Raw genomic sequence first — 16,339 nt, forward strand, 5'->3', positions numbered from 1 at the left:
AACCGCATTGGATTCAGTTGAAATCATGTTTGAGCTTCACTTTTGGCAAATTCATTTTACTCAAGACAATTCTTGACAGCACTGACCGATGATTTTCATAAACAAACACACTAGACTTCCTGAAGTAGCTCCAGTGAGTCCCGTTTTTAAAGATGAGGCCTCTGGATATTTGGAACTTGGGCACCGTTAGGTATAACTAATGTATAACTGTAACACATATAACTAAAATACTAGACTGAGCCTTTAACCTAGCACATAAAGACTAGAAGAACTTTCAGTTTGTATTCAGTTACTTGTGTTTTTTATGTTAGCTTTATTTTATTTTAGCTTCATTTTATTTACTTTATTTATTCTATTATTTTTATTTCATTTTACTTTAGTATTTCCCCTCTTGTACCATAACTGTTGCACAGCAATTTCCCTCGGGATAAATAAAGCTTCTTGAATCTTTCATCCCGAACCTTCCCTTAAAGATTTTCTACTCTGGTCATAAAGAACAACACTTACAAAACTCAACTATTGCTTCTGAGGGGGATTAAAAAGAAAAAAAAAAAGTCTATTCAAATTTTTCGAAGCAAGTTGTAAGAAACCGGAAAATTAAACTAATAAGTTCCATATTTAAGCTAAACTTTCAACGATGATTTTCACTGGATAAAAGAATTTATAGTCGTACAATCAAAAAAAAAAAGACAGAAATGAAGGAGTTCTTTTTCAGAGTGAGACTTTTATAGCTGCATCTAATGCTGGTTTAGGTACCCTGTACCAAATATTGTATTAAAACAATATAAACTGTTCTAAGCATCCAAATCTGGCTTAATACACACATATGAACGAAATTGGGGGGGGGGGGGGTCCATTTAAAATAAGAAAATGTGCTCGGTATTAGATATTTTAATAGCAAAATCCACCGTTGTTAGCATAACATACTGTATATCCGTAAAAACAGGAGGAAATCCAGTTTACAGAGAATTTATTAACACTATTACACATTTACAGGATAATTTTCAAGGAAAATGATTTCTATTATTCACAATTCATTTTAAAATTCAGTATCATCTCCTTAAGTTGCAAAAAGAGAGAAATATCAAGTGCAGAGTTTCCACGGTTGGTCCATTCATATCTAAAATGCAAAAAGAAGGCAGTTAAAAGTTCTAGCACTCGTTGCTGGTGTACGGGCAGACCACACACACCTGTGCTATGTCATCGTACTCGTACGTCCTCTTCAGAAACGTGTCTGTGAGCCTCAGTCCGGAGACACTCTGAAACAAAGAGGTGGAGAATGGGATTAAAAAAAAAAGGAAACAAACTAAATAAAAAAAAAATAAATCTACATTGAAAGTTCGGCTCATACCTGCAGACCCTGGACAGAGGAGAAGACGGCGAGGGGCAACGAGAGGGAGGCACCGGGACTCAGTTTCCCCAGTTGCTGCCCTGATATACCGCACCAGTGGATGGACCTCGTGTTGCACATCTCCAGCAGCAGGTCCATGGTCCTTTCACTGCAACACGGACATTAGAGAGAAGCTTTTAGGGGTGCACCTGCAATCCAATGCTCTGACCTCGTGTCACGGAGCATTAAAGGTTTCCTCGTGTGGCCGGTGTGTCGACTTCCACGACGGTGATTCGCACCTGCAGTTGGTGATTTTACAGATGATGTCAAAAGGTTCTTCGAGGTTTACAGTGTCTGGGATCATCTCCAGAGACAGCCTAATGTCTCCGTAACCTGGAGCCTGCGGGGGGGAGGCACAAAAGGACAAAACTGAATAAAAGAGCGTAGAAATGACAGCGCATGTTTTACGCTGAGAGGACAAGTCATACCATTCTTTGCAGCTGACTGGTCTGCAGCCTTCCTCTCTCTCCGAGATTGGTCTTCCATACGATGTCGAGCTTTCCTATCACCGTCACTCCTTTGATGACGCCGGCCTTCTCCGCGTACTCCGGCTTTGGCTTCAGGCAGTACAGGTACTGCCGGGTGTCCATGGGCTGCAGATAGGACATTTTCCCAAATGTGGACTCTCTGCACGATAAAAACATGAATAGATGGAGCTGAGAATATTGTTTCAATCCACATTTTTGTACTCAACGGGAAGGAATAAGTGCTTTTACCCGTGATCCTCAGATGTGACCGTGTTGAGCTCTGTGACGTTGTACATCAGGGAAGGTTCTAGAGACACTTTCTCCATGAACATTGGTGAGGTGGTGATGTTCTGGATCTGAGCTTCCAGAAACACTTCGTCTGTCTGGAATGGAGAGCTCAGGGGTCACACTAATACTTACTGTCACCCATTATGTACAGTTACATAATCTCTTAGGTGAACTGAGCAACACATGGACTTTATCTTCAGCTATCAACGAGGTTAGACTAAAAATTCTACTGCCTCAAAAGGATAAATTCACATTTTTCCAAGTTTGTCCAAAGGCGAGACTCGCATGCCCATATGAGCGTTTCAAGGGATTTTGGTGGCTGTAGTTTCTTTCCGTCTTTACTGGCCACGACCGGCTCCCTCACGCGTAATAAAAGTGAGGGAAGGTGGACGAAATCCACATGCAAAAAGAACATCTTTAAGTTTGACCAAAGGTAGGAAGACTTCAGCAGCCTGAGTAACCCAGAACAAGTGACGGTCTTCCAGATTAAAACAAAGAGAAGAAAATATGTACTGAAAATAACATTAACTCAGATGTTAACGAACAGATGTTTTCTTTGACTAACTCCAACTGCTGAAGCGTGGAATTTGCTTCCGCTGACCTTTTTGCACAGATGAGGGGTAGGATTTCTGTCCACCAGCGCTGGAAGAGCTCTTTTCACGGCCAGTACAGACACGAATAGAGATCATACACAGCTTTCAGCCGTATGAGAAGAAAATGTGAACCCATCCTTTGAGCTACTCTCCAGGTGATGGGAGTCATTCGGTGAATGTTTATCGACCATCCTCGGAGGACAAACATTTTAACACAAAAACAAAGTTGACGATAATTTGATTCTATCAGGTTTGCTCAGTGTACCTTTGAGGATATGTTAGTACCAGTGCTGCAGAACACCGTGGAGGCTGCACAAGTTTGACTGATTTTAGTGCTTCGACTTTACTTTCTGAGTTATTCGTATTGCTTTCTCACACATCAACTTGTGGAGCCTTTTTTGTTTTAAAGCCATTTTTTGCCTTTTATTTGGACACCAAAGTCTAGCTACTGTAGGGTGGGTGACAAATGAAACGACACGTAGAAACAGTTTGGTCAACTGGGGATTGAGATTCTGCTGACAAGAGCTTTTCTTCCCTTGTTGAATGCACCATAAGAAAATTGTTGCATCCAGGCTGTGCGATATTAAACAATCAGCTCTATACTTGTAAGCCACTCTGGATAAAAGCATCTGCCAGGTTAATGTAATGAGTGTATAAATGACTTAAACAGTACCGACAGTGACCAAGGAGCAGAAAAATGTGATTTAGTACTGAGCAACATGATCTGATGATGCTTCTCTGTGAACTCGCCCAATATTAAATGAATGGTTGCGATTGGTCTGAAGTCTTTCTTCCTTCTGGAGGCGGTTTGCTTTCCCAACATATCCGCTTTCAGAACCAAAATACACACGTATGGGTTTCATTTGACTGTCTACCGGACATTTATTCAAACCAGGGGATATTTGAGATGATAATGCCTCATTTGCAAATTTAAAACTTGTGATTTAAGAAAATTAGTGATGTGAAAAATAAATGCAAATGCAAGCGTTTGCAATTTTCTCAGTGTGAGGTACAGTGCGCCTCAAGTAGAGCGGAGCGGCCTCACGTCGGGAAGGTAGACGCTAACTCAATGTGTAGAGCTCATTTACTACGCTGAAGACTAAATCTAATTCATAAAAAAAACAATGGAAAATGTACATGGGATTGTACAGAATATCACATGAATTACTTTCTCTAATATAATGTGACCTAAATCAGTCAAACAGTGAAGGAGTTCCACATTACTTGCCTTCACGTGCTGCAGGACTGTCGTTTTTTTTGCGTTTAAGCAGCTAACTACTGTAGTTGATGCTTGAAGGGGAAAAACACACAACTATCCTCTCTATCAGTCAATTTGTTTGTGCAACCTCTACTTCACAGTGAAATTCAATAGGAATAAAAGCAGAGATTAGTTCATGCCTGAAATTCAAAATACGGTCCAGTAACTCTGAGTTAAGTTAATATAAATTCCCAGAGCTTAGCAGCTCTGCTCCATGCAAAGCCATTCCAACAAAAACCTAACACCTTACTGAACATGATCAAATATTTCTGTCACATCAGATTGACTTAATGTCATCAAAAGTCAAATGATTGGAGCAAAACAATTAATTTTGGTTGTGAAATCAGCAAAGATGAAACTGCAATCGGCCAGTTCCACCAGCCTGCGACATTCAGCCAAAAATGAGATTAAAACACCCTTTATACTCCAACATGATCAGTTAAATCTTTACAAATTAGGACAAATCGTCATGTATCCTGCTACTCTCCCATTGACTGTTTTAACACAATTACTGCAGCTCCCACCCACCAGTTTGATCACCACAAACTTCGATTAGAAATAGTCCAAGCCCTGTGAAGGATGAGTTTGCAAGAAAGCACGAGCATACAAAGAAAGGGCAAAAGAAAACTCATGGAAGGTCACTTTGTTTTTATCTTTAAAGAGGTTGCGGGTGCCTTCAACATTTCCTCCCATTCTTTCATTTTGCACCTTTCTGTGGGCTCAGAGAGACACAGTCTGCTGCACCGAAAAGGATGAAGAGAAGCTAATGTTCAGCCATGAGAACAGAAGGAAGAATTACCACAGAACTGAGGTCACTCTAATGGAGAAAATAAAATACAAGACATAATGAACAAATGAAGTTACATGCAACAGTTGATGACAATGAATATTTGCAGTCAAATATATTCTTAAAAAGCTACTGATATGAAAATGAGAAGAAAAAAAAGAAAAAGGAAAAAAAAAAAAAAAAAAAAAAAAAAAGGGAAAAAGCTTATTGCCTCCACTTAAGGAAAACCCCTGATCTCCAGTTTTTATTTCATTCTGCTTAGCTCATCTTCCTGGAGACACAAGGGTTTTCCAGGAGGCCTAGTCTAATGCCAACTGCCTCTAATAGCATCTGGAAATGTTCCCGACTATGACATGAAACATGATATGAAGCATGTTATGGTGTGCAGGGGAACAGCTTACGCTTTGCAGTGGTGTGTGGGTGTCACTTACCTCTGCATTGTAGAACTTTGTCTTCACATCCAGCGGCTTCAAAACCTGAGTGAAAATAGATTGAAAACTGAATGCTGGGGTTTTCTCACCATGTTGCTCCATTCAGCTTAAAAAAAAAATAAAAAATAGGAGTCCTACAACTGGAAAAGAGTCTCAGAAAGAGCCTCTGAAAGGCTGCACTCGTTCCTACAGTAAGGGCAGAGGACTGGAAGACACCAAATCCACACATGGGTGGGTAATTGCATTTGCTGTGCTGTATGTCTGTGGCATTTCTCAAGTCGCCTCCAAGCTATGCACCGCCATCTAATGAAAGCACTCAAATATATCTCACCTGGAATTTGAAGAACTTCCGAAAATAGAGTTTCTCCCCGTATTGAGTAGTGTAGCTGACCGCACAAACTAATCTGGAGATGTGAAAAGGGGAAACAGAAGTTGAATCAGAGATGTTTGTCCTGAAATTCAGCTTTATTCTGATTTTTGTCCTCAGGTCGGAGGACATTTCTGAGACCGATCGCACGTTTGAGTGTCAAAACAAAGTTAGGGACTGTTTAAGTAAACAAAAAAAAACAGACTCACATGTGTGTTCCGATTTCTTTGACTTCGTGGTGGATGACATCATCGATGCAGCACTCGGATTTGAGCTCTGCTACTGCGGAGTTTGATGCCGAAAGATTGAGCCTCTGCGAGCTCGTCTGCAGATCAGCCTGACGAGAATCGTGTCACATCAAGTGTAAACGGGAGCGAAAAGTGCAACGTTTGTCAGACGGTCATTTTTTCTGTGCCATACCTTCACAAGAATGTCTTTTACTACTTGGTTGCTGTCATTGTGCACACTTATGTAACTGGAGAAGGTCTCGCCAAGAAAAATATTTCTGTGAAACGCAAAGAGAGGAGTGTTACACACACACACACACACACAAAAAAAAAACAGCTTTGTAGCAGTTAAAGTCGAAGGGAAACAGAAGTGTTTATACCCGAAGTTCTGCGGTAATGTGAGCATCTCTCCCAGCATTAACGACTCTGCTCCTTTTATGGTGGAAGGGTCTTCCCTCATAAGTTGCCCAAACAAATCCCCTTTGAAGACAAAAACACAAGTTTAAAAGACACTCGTGACTTGAGTCTCTGGCTCCACTGAGAGCTGCATGTCATTGGCCATGTAAAGCAGTGGTGGGGGTCATTTTGCTATCATGGTTTGGGTTCATGTCATGGCCAGCAGTGGTACCCACTCGGCCTTTTTTTCTGCATCTGGTTGATCTGCTCCTTGATCATGCCTCCTATCTGCCTCTGTGACTGGCTGAGCTTTAATCCCAGTGCAGTAAAATTTCTGTCACCTTTATAAATATGAAACTGTTCTGTCAGGGCTGTGCTTTCATGCGAGCACCTCGCCGCCACCTCTCTTCTCTGTTTGTATCCTTTAGTTAGTGGTTACACGGTGGTACTTTGGTTCTAAATGCACTTCCAAGTGAAAGCTCATAGCGCAACGCTGAGACACATTTCTACTTCTGTGTACTATTTCTGCGTACACTTTGAGGTACTTACTCAAAGTTCTGCATGAAGACACTCAGTAGTTTATTCCTGGAGACTGAGTCAGGCTTTGTATGACCTCCTTCTGCTACATCACACACACACACGTGGGAAAACTTATATAAAACTTTTTAGTGTGGTTCGGTAATGATTGCAGGAGATTTTGGTTTGGAGTGAATAAAACCAGTTTGCATAATGTAGCCAGCAGGTGGCAGTAAATGCTCCTATTCATGTAGAAAGAGCTGATTGTTCGTGTTATCGATGGCATAGGTTACATATCCTGATGCAACACAACTCACATCACGCAAGACCATGTTTTTGCCATTTCTGTCAACCTCTTCTACTTCTCAATGTCAAAATGCACATCAAAAAGGTTCAAATAAATATTTTAAAGGATGTCTTGAGTCACAAAAGGCCTTCGGAGATGAGAGGATCGAGGAGAGACGTAGTTAAATGGAGAGGCGATAAGGGTCGATGCATTAGTCGGTTCTTTTGTCATCTGTGATGCCTGAAGGGAGCACGATACCTTAAATGCAGATTGTAAGTCAATATAAACATCATCACAAGCAGATTTAATGCTCTTCTGACAGAGACAATCAAATTCAGCAGTATGCTCTAACAAAACAGTGGTTCGGTGATGCACCCTTCATATTCAACCAACGTCAGTAAAAAAAAATGATGCAAATATGTGACATTTTACTAAATGTCAGCTTGACACTTCCGCTCACATCAATTGGGAAAAACAGCAGATTCTTATCAAAGAGAGACGCGAGGAGAAGAGTCGAGGGAAGCAACAGAGTATGTGCAAATTGGAAAATGGGATAAGAACCAACAGGCTCCAAAAAAAAAGAACGAATCCCATCCGAGGAGACACTGAACGTTTAAGGAGCACTCGTCACAACCACCATCACAATACAAATGAGGAAATATCCGAAGAAGAACGGTGTTCCATTCCTAACGTTGAGTTACAGGGACTCATAGAATCAAAGCCTAAGAGCACTGAAATTATTCCAGCATCATGTACTGTCTAAAAGCTTACTCAGACACTTGTTTTTCCTTTTGATTTATAAACTGTCTTTGTTTTAAGCGCAAGTCTTTTTAAACAGTCCATTCTGTTCTACCTGCACACTAACGTGACTAACTGCTGTCCAACCTGTGGACTAATGTTAAAATAAGCATCCAGGACACAGTAATGCAGTCTGAATATCCAGCTTATCCATCAGGATAAATGAAAAAGTTTGAACATTCTGTTCCAGTGTAGAACCAGAAAGGTTTTTCATCATCCACATATGTGTCCTAGCTAACAGTGCAGTAGCTAAAGAAAAGGGGAACGCTTTTACTCATCTTAAAACACTTCAAGATAGGCTTTCACTTCACTGCTACTGACTATATAAATAGAGAAACTACCAAGAAGTGTCTGTGGGATTTATGGTTTGTGTGGTGTTCGGTTACCGGTGCCCTGCTTGGTCTGCACTCCACTAAACTGAAAAAACAAACAGTTAAATCTCTAAGCAGCCTTGCTATCCAAGTATGTGACCTTGGACTGTAAATCTATAAATCTATCTAGACGTAAACTAAATCCAAAACCATTCCTCATTACACTTTTAAAAAAAAAGAAAGAAATCACAGTTTTCCCTCTTAAATAAGTTTATTCCATGAGGATAGTTACTGTTCTTCTTAATCAAAAAGTGACCCTTAACATAAGGTAGAAGAAATCCTCTCAGGTTTATGCTCTCTGTCTTTAAGTTGCCTCCCAAACGGCAATGAAATGCTGACCATAGCCTCTCTGCAAACCAAAGCATTATACATTTTACATCAGTGTTCAGAAGCAGTTTCTAAATTTCTTGAGTCAGTTTCTCAAACACAGTTACGGACTAAATGGAAGAGCAGCAGATATTATAGTAAAACCTCTCAGGTCACAAAGATTCCTAATAGAATTTATTTATTTTTTTTTTACTGAGTTTCCACATTCTACAGAACAAAGACAGTAGATTGATCTTTGCAAAGTAAGAAGGCAAAACGTAAGAAATTATGCTACAATCACAAGACTTGTGTCACTGCTCAGATTTGGTTTTTTTCCCCTTCGTCTTTATTAAGATAGTTATAGACCTCCAATGAGCAGGTTTCCAGTCTCCTCCTACTATCCCATAACATGCAGATTAAGTGATATTACAGGCAACACTTAGAGTGAGTGACTGCTATTCGATGACACAAAAATAATCTATGTCGATGTCAAAGATTCAAGACGTTAGACATCACTGACTCTTGTCATCCACATTTAAGCTGGGGAAACAACAACAAAGTGGACAAATGGTCCTCAGCCATAGTGCTCAAATGCATTGCAATGTTAGCCGGAAAACAGAAAATGTGGTTCTGCCCAGGCTCGGTGTTGTGGACGGGCTCACCTGGAAGATCTCGGTCTTCACACGTCACCGGCAGGTTTGTGAAGAGAGTCGGTTTCGTTAACCGCATCACTGTAAAGTAAAGTGGTGTAAAGTAAATATGTATGCTTCTCTCTTTAAGGCGTAGAGGGACGTTAACTCGTTTCATGCAACGTCATCGCTTAGACACAGTTTGTGTCTGCTGACCTCAAATAGTTGGATGTCAACAATGATTCTGTCATAACATTTAACACATTTTTATATTGAAAATATATCGACGGTATATATTAGACTTAATAAACAATTATTATGAACTAGCATGGATATGAATTAACAAGAAACAGAGTAAAGACTGTTGGTTTAGTGACCGCCTGACAAATTATTTGACATACGCAGATTTGCTAAAGACAAGACAGCAACCAGCTGCAGCAGTTATATTATTGGGAAACCTAAGCTAAGTGTTTTAGCTACTGCTGACAACACAGAAACAGCTCCCTAAATTACACTATGACAACTTAACTGATACTTTATTTCTACAGTATCTTCAGTTCCAGCTTTTAGTCTCGAAAAGCAACGCGCTCCGCCCAACAACAATTTTGATCAATTAAAAACCCAATGGAAGCTGTTGCTAATAGTTACCGCTATTAGCATCTATACTGCAGCCACGGCTATCTACTACACATCTAACAAACCCGTCTGTTCTATCGCATAACATCCTCTGAAAATATAATATTCATTGATAAAAAAGCAAATACCTTTTAACGCGAGCAAGTGCTCCTGCTTTGTCTGATTAACATCCATTTTCAGAAATGAAAAGCCTTATCCTAATAGCCACTTAGCTAGCTGGTTGATCATCTGGCTAGCTGATCAACTTTGACCCTAAAGGAAGCGAAATTCTTCTTCGTTCTCTAAAGTGGGACAGACTTAAAACTCCAGAATGTAGCACTGCCCCTCGCAGTCTAAGATGGGCATTACAAAAACAGATCTTTTCTTTTCTTCAAGGCAAAACTGAACTGGACTGAACTGTGCATAGTTTATGTTTGGCTTGTTGTATTCAAATGACTACTTTGCGTCTTGTTTTGTGCATTTAAATTATATCTTACAGTCCGTTCTGGTAATATATACATTATACACACACACACGTATACCGGCCACATTATTAGGTACACCTTGCTAGTAAAAGGTTGGACCTTCAGAACTGCCTTAATTCTTCGTGGCATACTTTCAACAAGGTGTTGTCAACATTCCTCAGAGATTTTGGTCCATATTGATAGATGGCATCACACAGTTGCTGCAGATTTGTCGGCTGCACATCTATGATGCCAATCAAACCTTTCAATTCAAATTCAAATTCAAATTCAAAAATACTTTATTTATCCCAGAAATTAAATGTTGATGTAACTCAATTAAATCAAGGAGTTATTATAGATGCTGATGGCTGTGGGCAGGAAAGATTTCCTGTAGCGGTCCGTTTTGCATCCAAACTGAAGAAGCCTTTGACTGAAGAGACTCTGTTTTCCGATAACAGTCTCATTGAGAGGATGTTCAGGGTTGTCCATACTTCTCTTGATTTTATGCAAAATCCTTCTTTGCATTATTGTCTCCAGAGGTTCCACAGCCGTCCCCAGAACAGAACCAGCCTTCCTTATCAGGTTGTTGAGTCTTTTTAGGTCCCTGGTTCTGATGCTGCTGCCCCAACAGACGACGCAAGAGGAAATGACGCTCTCAACAACAGACTTGTAGAAGATCTGCAACATCTTGTTGCAAACCTTGAAGGACCTTAGCTTCCTCAAGAAGTACAGTCTGCTCTGTCCTTTCTTGTAGATTGCTTCACTGTTGTGTCTCCAGTCCAGTCTGTTGTCCACATGAACACCAAGGTATTTATATTCCTCAACCACCTCCACTTCTTCTCCCATGATGGAAACAGGGTTTGATCTGACCCTGTTTCTCCTGAAATCTACAATCATCTCTGTTTTGTTAACATTCAAGATGAGATGATTGTTCCCACACCATGCCACAAAGCTCCACCACATCCCAAAGGTGCTCTATTGGATTGATATCTGGTGACTGTGGAGGCCATTGGAGTACAGTGAACTCATTGTCATGTTCAAGAAACCAGTTTGAGATGATGAGCTTTGTGACATGGTGTATTATCCTGCTGGAAGTAGCCATCAGAAGATGGGTACGCTGTGGTCATAAAGGGATTGATGTGTCTTTCTCTATATATATCTCTATATATACAGTATATAAATAGCCTGTATATATAAATATAAATACAAGGGCTTACCGTTAACGGGTTAAATTTGACATATTTATGCGCACGTTAATCTGGCCTAAAAAGCTAATTTAGCGTTAAAAGGTTAAATTTCAGTTAACTTGCTTTATTTTGAGAGCCCGAACGTTTTTCCAATACCCTATTGTCCAATTTTGGTGAGCCTGTGCGAATTGTAGTCTCAGTTTCCTGTTGTTAGCTGACAGGAATGGTCATCTGCTGCTGGAGCCCATCTTCTTCAAGCTTCCACGTGTTCAGAGATGGTATTCTGCATTCCTTGGTTGTAACAAGTGCTTATTTGAGTAACTGTTGCCTTCCTACCATCTCAAACCAGTCTGCCCATTGTCCATATATATATATATATATATATATATATATATATATATGTATATATATATATGTATATATATATATGTATACATACATATATATGTATATTCCCTTTGCATACACCCTCTACATGTGGTTGTGATATCACATGTTGCACTCCATTGACATCTAGTGGAGTGTATCATGTGATGCATCTGCATCATATTTGGTCATCAATGAAGCATCAGTCCTTCAGTTTAACTACAAAAAGAAGAAACAAACTCTCCTTCTGCTGTTATTTGCTTTTAGTTTGAATAGCGCCCGACACCCTGACTTTTTCTTTCTATCATGTTTGAACACTTAAGTGTAATTCTTTCTAATGTTCTTTGTTTTGTCTAATTATGTTTCTTTGGAATGCTATCATTTCGAATAGCTTTATTTGGCTTAATCATTGTGAGATATCTTATTTAGTACAGCACTTTTGTTTAATTTTTGGATACGTTTACAAGTAGTCTATAAATAAATGGCCTTTACAGTTATCACAGTGATGATGATGTGTCATTGTGGGGGCTTTGGTAGTAGAGTAGACATTAAGAAAGCTTTACTTTACACCAACAGCCTAAAATGTTTTTTTTAAATAGTAGACAAAAATTTAAACTGTAGCTATATTAGCGAGCTTTATTCAAAACAGAATACCACAGTCACACTGCAAAAAACTGTGGTTGTCATTAATGGCAGATTCAACTTTGCAGAAAGAGCAAAACAGAAAAAAAATCTTTAAAAAAAGCATCCATCAGGCTCTTTACAGACGAGTCAGTCCTCTAAAACACATTTTGCAACCCATGAAAAACAAGAAGAAACAACTGTGATAAGCAGGGATAATATCTGCATTACAAGGAGGCTCTGCTTCTCAAGCAGATTCAACCATAAAACATCGTTTCGGTTTTTAAGGGGACAAGTCAGGTCATATTAAACAACAATGAGTTGTTTTATTCATCCTCTTTATACACTGACACCATTACAGTTTTCACGTGGCTGTGAAGACATGATTGAAACTCTGGACTCTTCGTGCCTGGATTTCATGTGCCGTGTTCACTGAGCAGAGGCTGCAATTTGAAATGACATCCTGATTAATATCTTATCAAGACAGTACACACACAGGAGGAAGCAGGGATGAAAAACTCGAAATGCAATGAACATGAATTATGTAAGATGAAAAACAGGTTTATCAGTTAAACAGTTAATCCAACTTTACAGATTTCAAACCAAAATAACATAGTTCTGTCTGCTTTGGTTATATTGATTTGTTCATATAGAATACTCACATAAGCACTTTCATCTATTTCTGGCCGCTGCCACTGGGCTTTGGATAAGATTCCAAAGACAATCATCCCAAAAGCCACAATGAGGATACCGAGAAAATTAGCAAACTTTGCTTCCACAGGCAGTGACTCATACGTTTCTTCAGTGTCTCCGTTACTGCTGCAGATGGAGTCATTAGGTTAGAAGGAAGTTTTCACTTGAATACACATTTTTTTGTAATTTCTATACTACTCAGACTACAGCATCATGATTCTGTTAATGCTATAGCTGCAATCCTATTTCAATTAGGAGGACAATTCGTTGTCATCTGTTGGATATTTAGGTACTTACAGAGAAAAGAACAGTTTCTCGTTGATACCGCTGATGCAGGAGGTCAGGCTTAAAATTAAGATTGCGCTCCCCAACCAGACATGGGCTGGTTTGAGGCTGGTGCGGAACCACCGAGGAGAACAGGGCAATAAGAAGCCAGCCAGCCCGAGGACCCACTGTCCAGCAAACATGAGGTCACAAAAGAGGTAAATGATACTAACAGCTCCTTTTAAAAAGCAAGATAAATGTGTAAATATGAGTTATCTGTACCTGAAATGCAAACATGACCACAGTACACATGCCCACCCAGCTGTGCAGAGAGTACATGTCAGGGATGTCAGCAGCTCTGTGGAAGTCAAACACGGCACACAAGCCCAGGATGGACAGAAAAAGGGCCAGAAACATCAATACAGCATGCGCCCACTTCCAGGTGGACTTCCTCTGCTTCCAGGTGAAAGGTATGCGATACATCACAGCCGCTGCAGACAAATCACGTAAACAGAGTGCTTGTCATGGTCGTAATATATAAAGTGATGGATAAATAATTTCATCTGAGACATTTCTGAGAAATGAATGATCGTATGTAACTAAAAAAAGAAATAACATTTCTATCAGTGGAACTCTCTTTTAATCAAAACATATTTTGGTTCTATATATTTTGACACTGTGTTGATACACAGTTCAAAAGCTGCACGCATGGAAATAAATATGCCTTAAAATCTATTTTTCACCAAACGCTTAAGAAGTTTTTCATCTATTTAGTATCACGCCACAGAAAAAGGCAAGGTAAGAAAGAAAGGTCAAAATCAATCCTGCCACTTTGTCTCAACCGCCATTAAAACATCGATCCTACAGTTTTCATAACAGCTAAATCCAAGATAACACTGATGACATCAATACGACATCACTCAGATGTTCAGAAACTCTCCTCAAAGCCACAGATGGCATGAACCAAATGTTTCCACAAGCAGAGCTGTGCCCATTGTGGCAAATCAGCTGAGCTTCATGTGGAAAAATTGGTGGAATAGTCTTTTAAAGCTGATATTTCACTGTTATTTGCATTGCATAACATCATCTTCACATAATACAGCATTTTTTAACACAACAAACGACATCCTACAAAATCGCAATGTTTGATCAAAACCTTGTCAAGTGAGCACAGTTTAAACAGGTCAGGTTACTCTATTTGTATCCGTAGATAGATTTGTTTTGCAGCCAGGCGGATAACATCCATACAACAACATAAAATCTACTAAAACGTGTTAAAAATCCCAACAACCGATGAAAAGATTAAAACTATAAAAACAATGAAACAATTTAAAATAGTAAAATGGTCAAAGTGCTCCACAACTCAGGATATAAAACAGGTGTAAAGCAAACACAAGCATCCACAATGATGGAAATGAGCAAGGACAAAATGAACAAAACAGAAAATAAACAAGGAGCTGACTACGATTAGAAGGAAAAACTGGGGGAACTTTCTTTGCCAAGTTTGACCGTCCCGCTTGAAGTTTGGTTTGGAGGTTTTTGTGAAAATTTGCTGACAGACAATGACGAGAGAAGGGCTGGTATGACTACAGTACGAAAGCTTACCAATGCCATACAGAACTACCAGGCCAGACACCATGAGGACAGGGTGCCAGTTGAACTGCAGGTCTGAGCCATTCCAAGCGAAGCCACCCAGCCACAGTGAGCTCCAGAGGCTCACAAAGAGCACACAGAGCAGGCCCAAACACAGGCACAGCCCGTAGGTGACATAGAAAAACACAGGCGGATTCATACCTGTGAGTTTGGGAGAGAGACAGAAAGCGTTGCTACTCCACCAGAAGTGTGCAAGGTTATGAGAGCATTTTGATAGAAATTGATTCAAAGTTTATGAATATGACTTTAAATTTTAAAAATCTACCTCATCCTTTAAAGAAAAAAAAAATAAATGTGTTTCAGATCGGACAGTTTTACAGTAATACACATGCAGCATACATTGTTAGAGCATTGTTGCCGATTTCATTGTTGCAGCTCATTTAAGTGGCAAATTGTCACCGCTTTATATTATTTTTAAATCTCAAGTGATAAAGAAGTTTAGCCTTGGATCTTTTTTCTGTTGAGAAATAAATCTGGTGTTCACTCTTAGAATATTCTTAGAAAAGGAGGTTTTGGCAGGAAATAACATTATCAACACTGAAAGGGTAATCTTGTGTTATTCTAAAAAAAAGTCTTTAAAAATGAAAAACTCAACAACAACAAATCTCACAAACTATCATGAGTACAAAAATACAGAATGCTTAATCAAAGTACAAGCACATTGTACTTATAAGTGCAGTATTTAAGATATGCGTAGATACTTTCCACTGGCCTGTTTTGAGATTTTGAAAACCAAACAGCTCATGCATAATCTGTACTTACCAGTGATGTGCTTCTCTGCCTCAAGTGGATCCATTCTTTCAACTCGAAAATGCTGCTCTCCTTTCTGTTTTATATCCGTTCATCGGGAGGTGATTTTAGGCTGACGGATTTCATCAGGAATGGTTTCTGATGTTAAATAAGCTTGCTGGTGGAGGGAGGGATGAGCCTTGTGGGGTTTGTTTTTTGGAGGAGCGTGTGACAAAGATGCTGATAAAGCTTTCCCAGCATTATCCTGGTCACTGAAGGGTACAAGTCCCTGTTACAGTTGAGTGAAAAAAAACAGTAGAAACTTGTTACTTTCCAAGATATATTCAAGCACGGAAAAACCTTTGTTCCTCTGAAGAAGTAACTCGATGAAAGTGAAACCCTTAAATAATTGGCACATGAAATTGACCTTTTGCAAATGTTACATTAAAAATGTAAGCAAACCTCAAAGCTCATCACATGTTCAAATCCACTAAATAAGAACTAAAGAACTCAGGCGATGTTTTGGTAATTAGAACTTCTTTAGGGAGTGATAGATGGAACCTGTCTATTTCCAGCCTCTGATAATTAGGATGGAGTGCTCTCTGTGCTATTTGAGTGTGTGGTGTCATCATGCCAA

At 39.5% G+C, this 16,339-nt stretch overlaps 2 protein-coding genes across 3 annotated transcripts; both read right to left on the reverse strand.

Moving 5' to 3' along the window:
* Positions 1 to 751: 751 nt before the first annotated feature.
* Positions 752 to 9,994, reverse strand: trappc13 (trafficking protein particle complex subunit 13). Of its 2 annotated transcripts, XM_075455432.1 has the most exons (13): positions 9,875 to 9,994; positions 9,144 to 9,212; positions 6,189 to 6,288; positions 6,002 to 6,086; positions 5,791 to 5,918; positions 5,546 to 5,618; positions 5,215 to 5,259; positions 4,796 to 4,813; positions 2,107 to 2,240; positions 1,819 to 2,017; positions 1,630 to 1,730; positions 1,352 to 1,499; positions 753 to 1,259 (listed from the first exon to the last, which is right to left on the reverse strand). In XM_075455432.1, the coding sequence occupies exons 1-13, from the start codon at positions 9,918 to 9,920 to the stop codon at positions 1,152 to 1,154; spliced, it is 1,254 nt and encodes a 417-aa protein (XP_075311547.1). In that variant the 5' UTR covers positions 9,921 to 9,994; the 3' UTR covers positions 753 to 1,151. The 2 variants fall into 2 exon arrangements, with proteins under 2 accessions (XP_075311548.1, XP_075311547.1); XM_075455433.1 differs by lacking the exon at positions 4,796 to 4,813 and having other exon boundaries at positions 752 to 1,259.
* A 2,520-nt stretch (positions 9,995 to 12,514) lies between these two features.
* Positions 12,515 to 15,769, reverse strand: LOC142373357 (lysosomal membrane ascorbate-dependent ferrireductase CYB561A3-like). Its single transcript, XM_075456561.1, has 6 exons — positions 15,736 to 15,769; positions 14,926 to 15,114; positions 13,603 to 13,811; positions 13,354 to 13,508; positions 13,026 to 13,182; positions 12,515 to 12,806 (listed from the first exon to the last, which is right to left on the reverse strand). The coding sequence occupies exons 1-6, from the start codon at positions 15,767 to 15,769 to the stop codon at positions 12,780 to 12,782; spliced, it is 771 nt and encodes a 256-aa protein (XP_075312676.1). The 3' UTR covers positions 12,515 to 12,779.
* Between the last annotated feature and the right edge of the window lie 570 nt (positions 15,770 to 16,339).

This window comes from Odontesthes bonariensis, chromosome 22 (assembly GCF_027942865.1).
Source record: "Odontesthes bonariensis isolate fOdoBon6 chromosome 22, fOdoBon6.hap1, whole genome shotgun sequence".
NCBI classification, from domain to species: Eukaryota; Metazoa; Chordata; class Actinopteri; order Atheriniformes; family Atherinopsidae; genus Odontesthes; species Odontesthes bonariensis.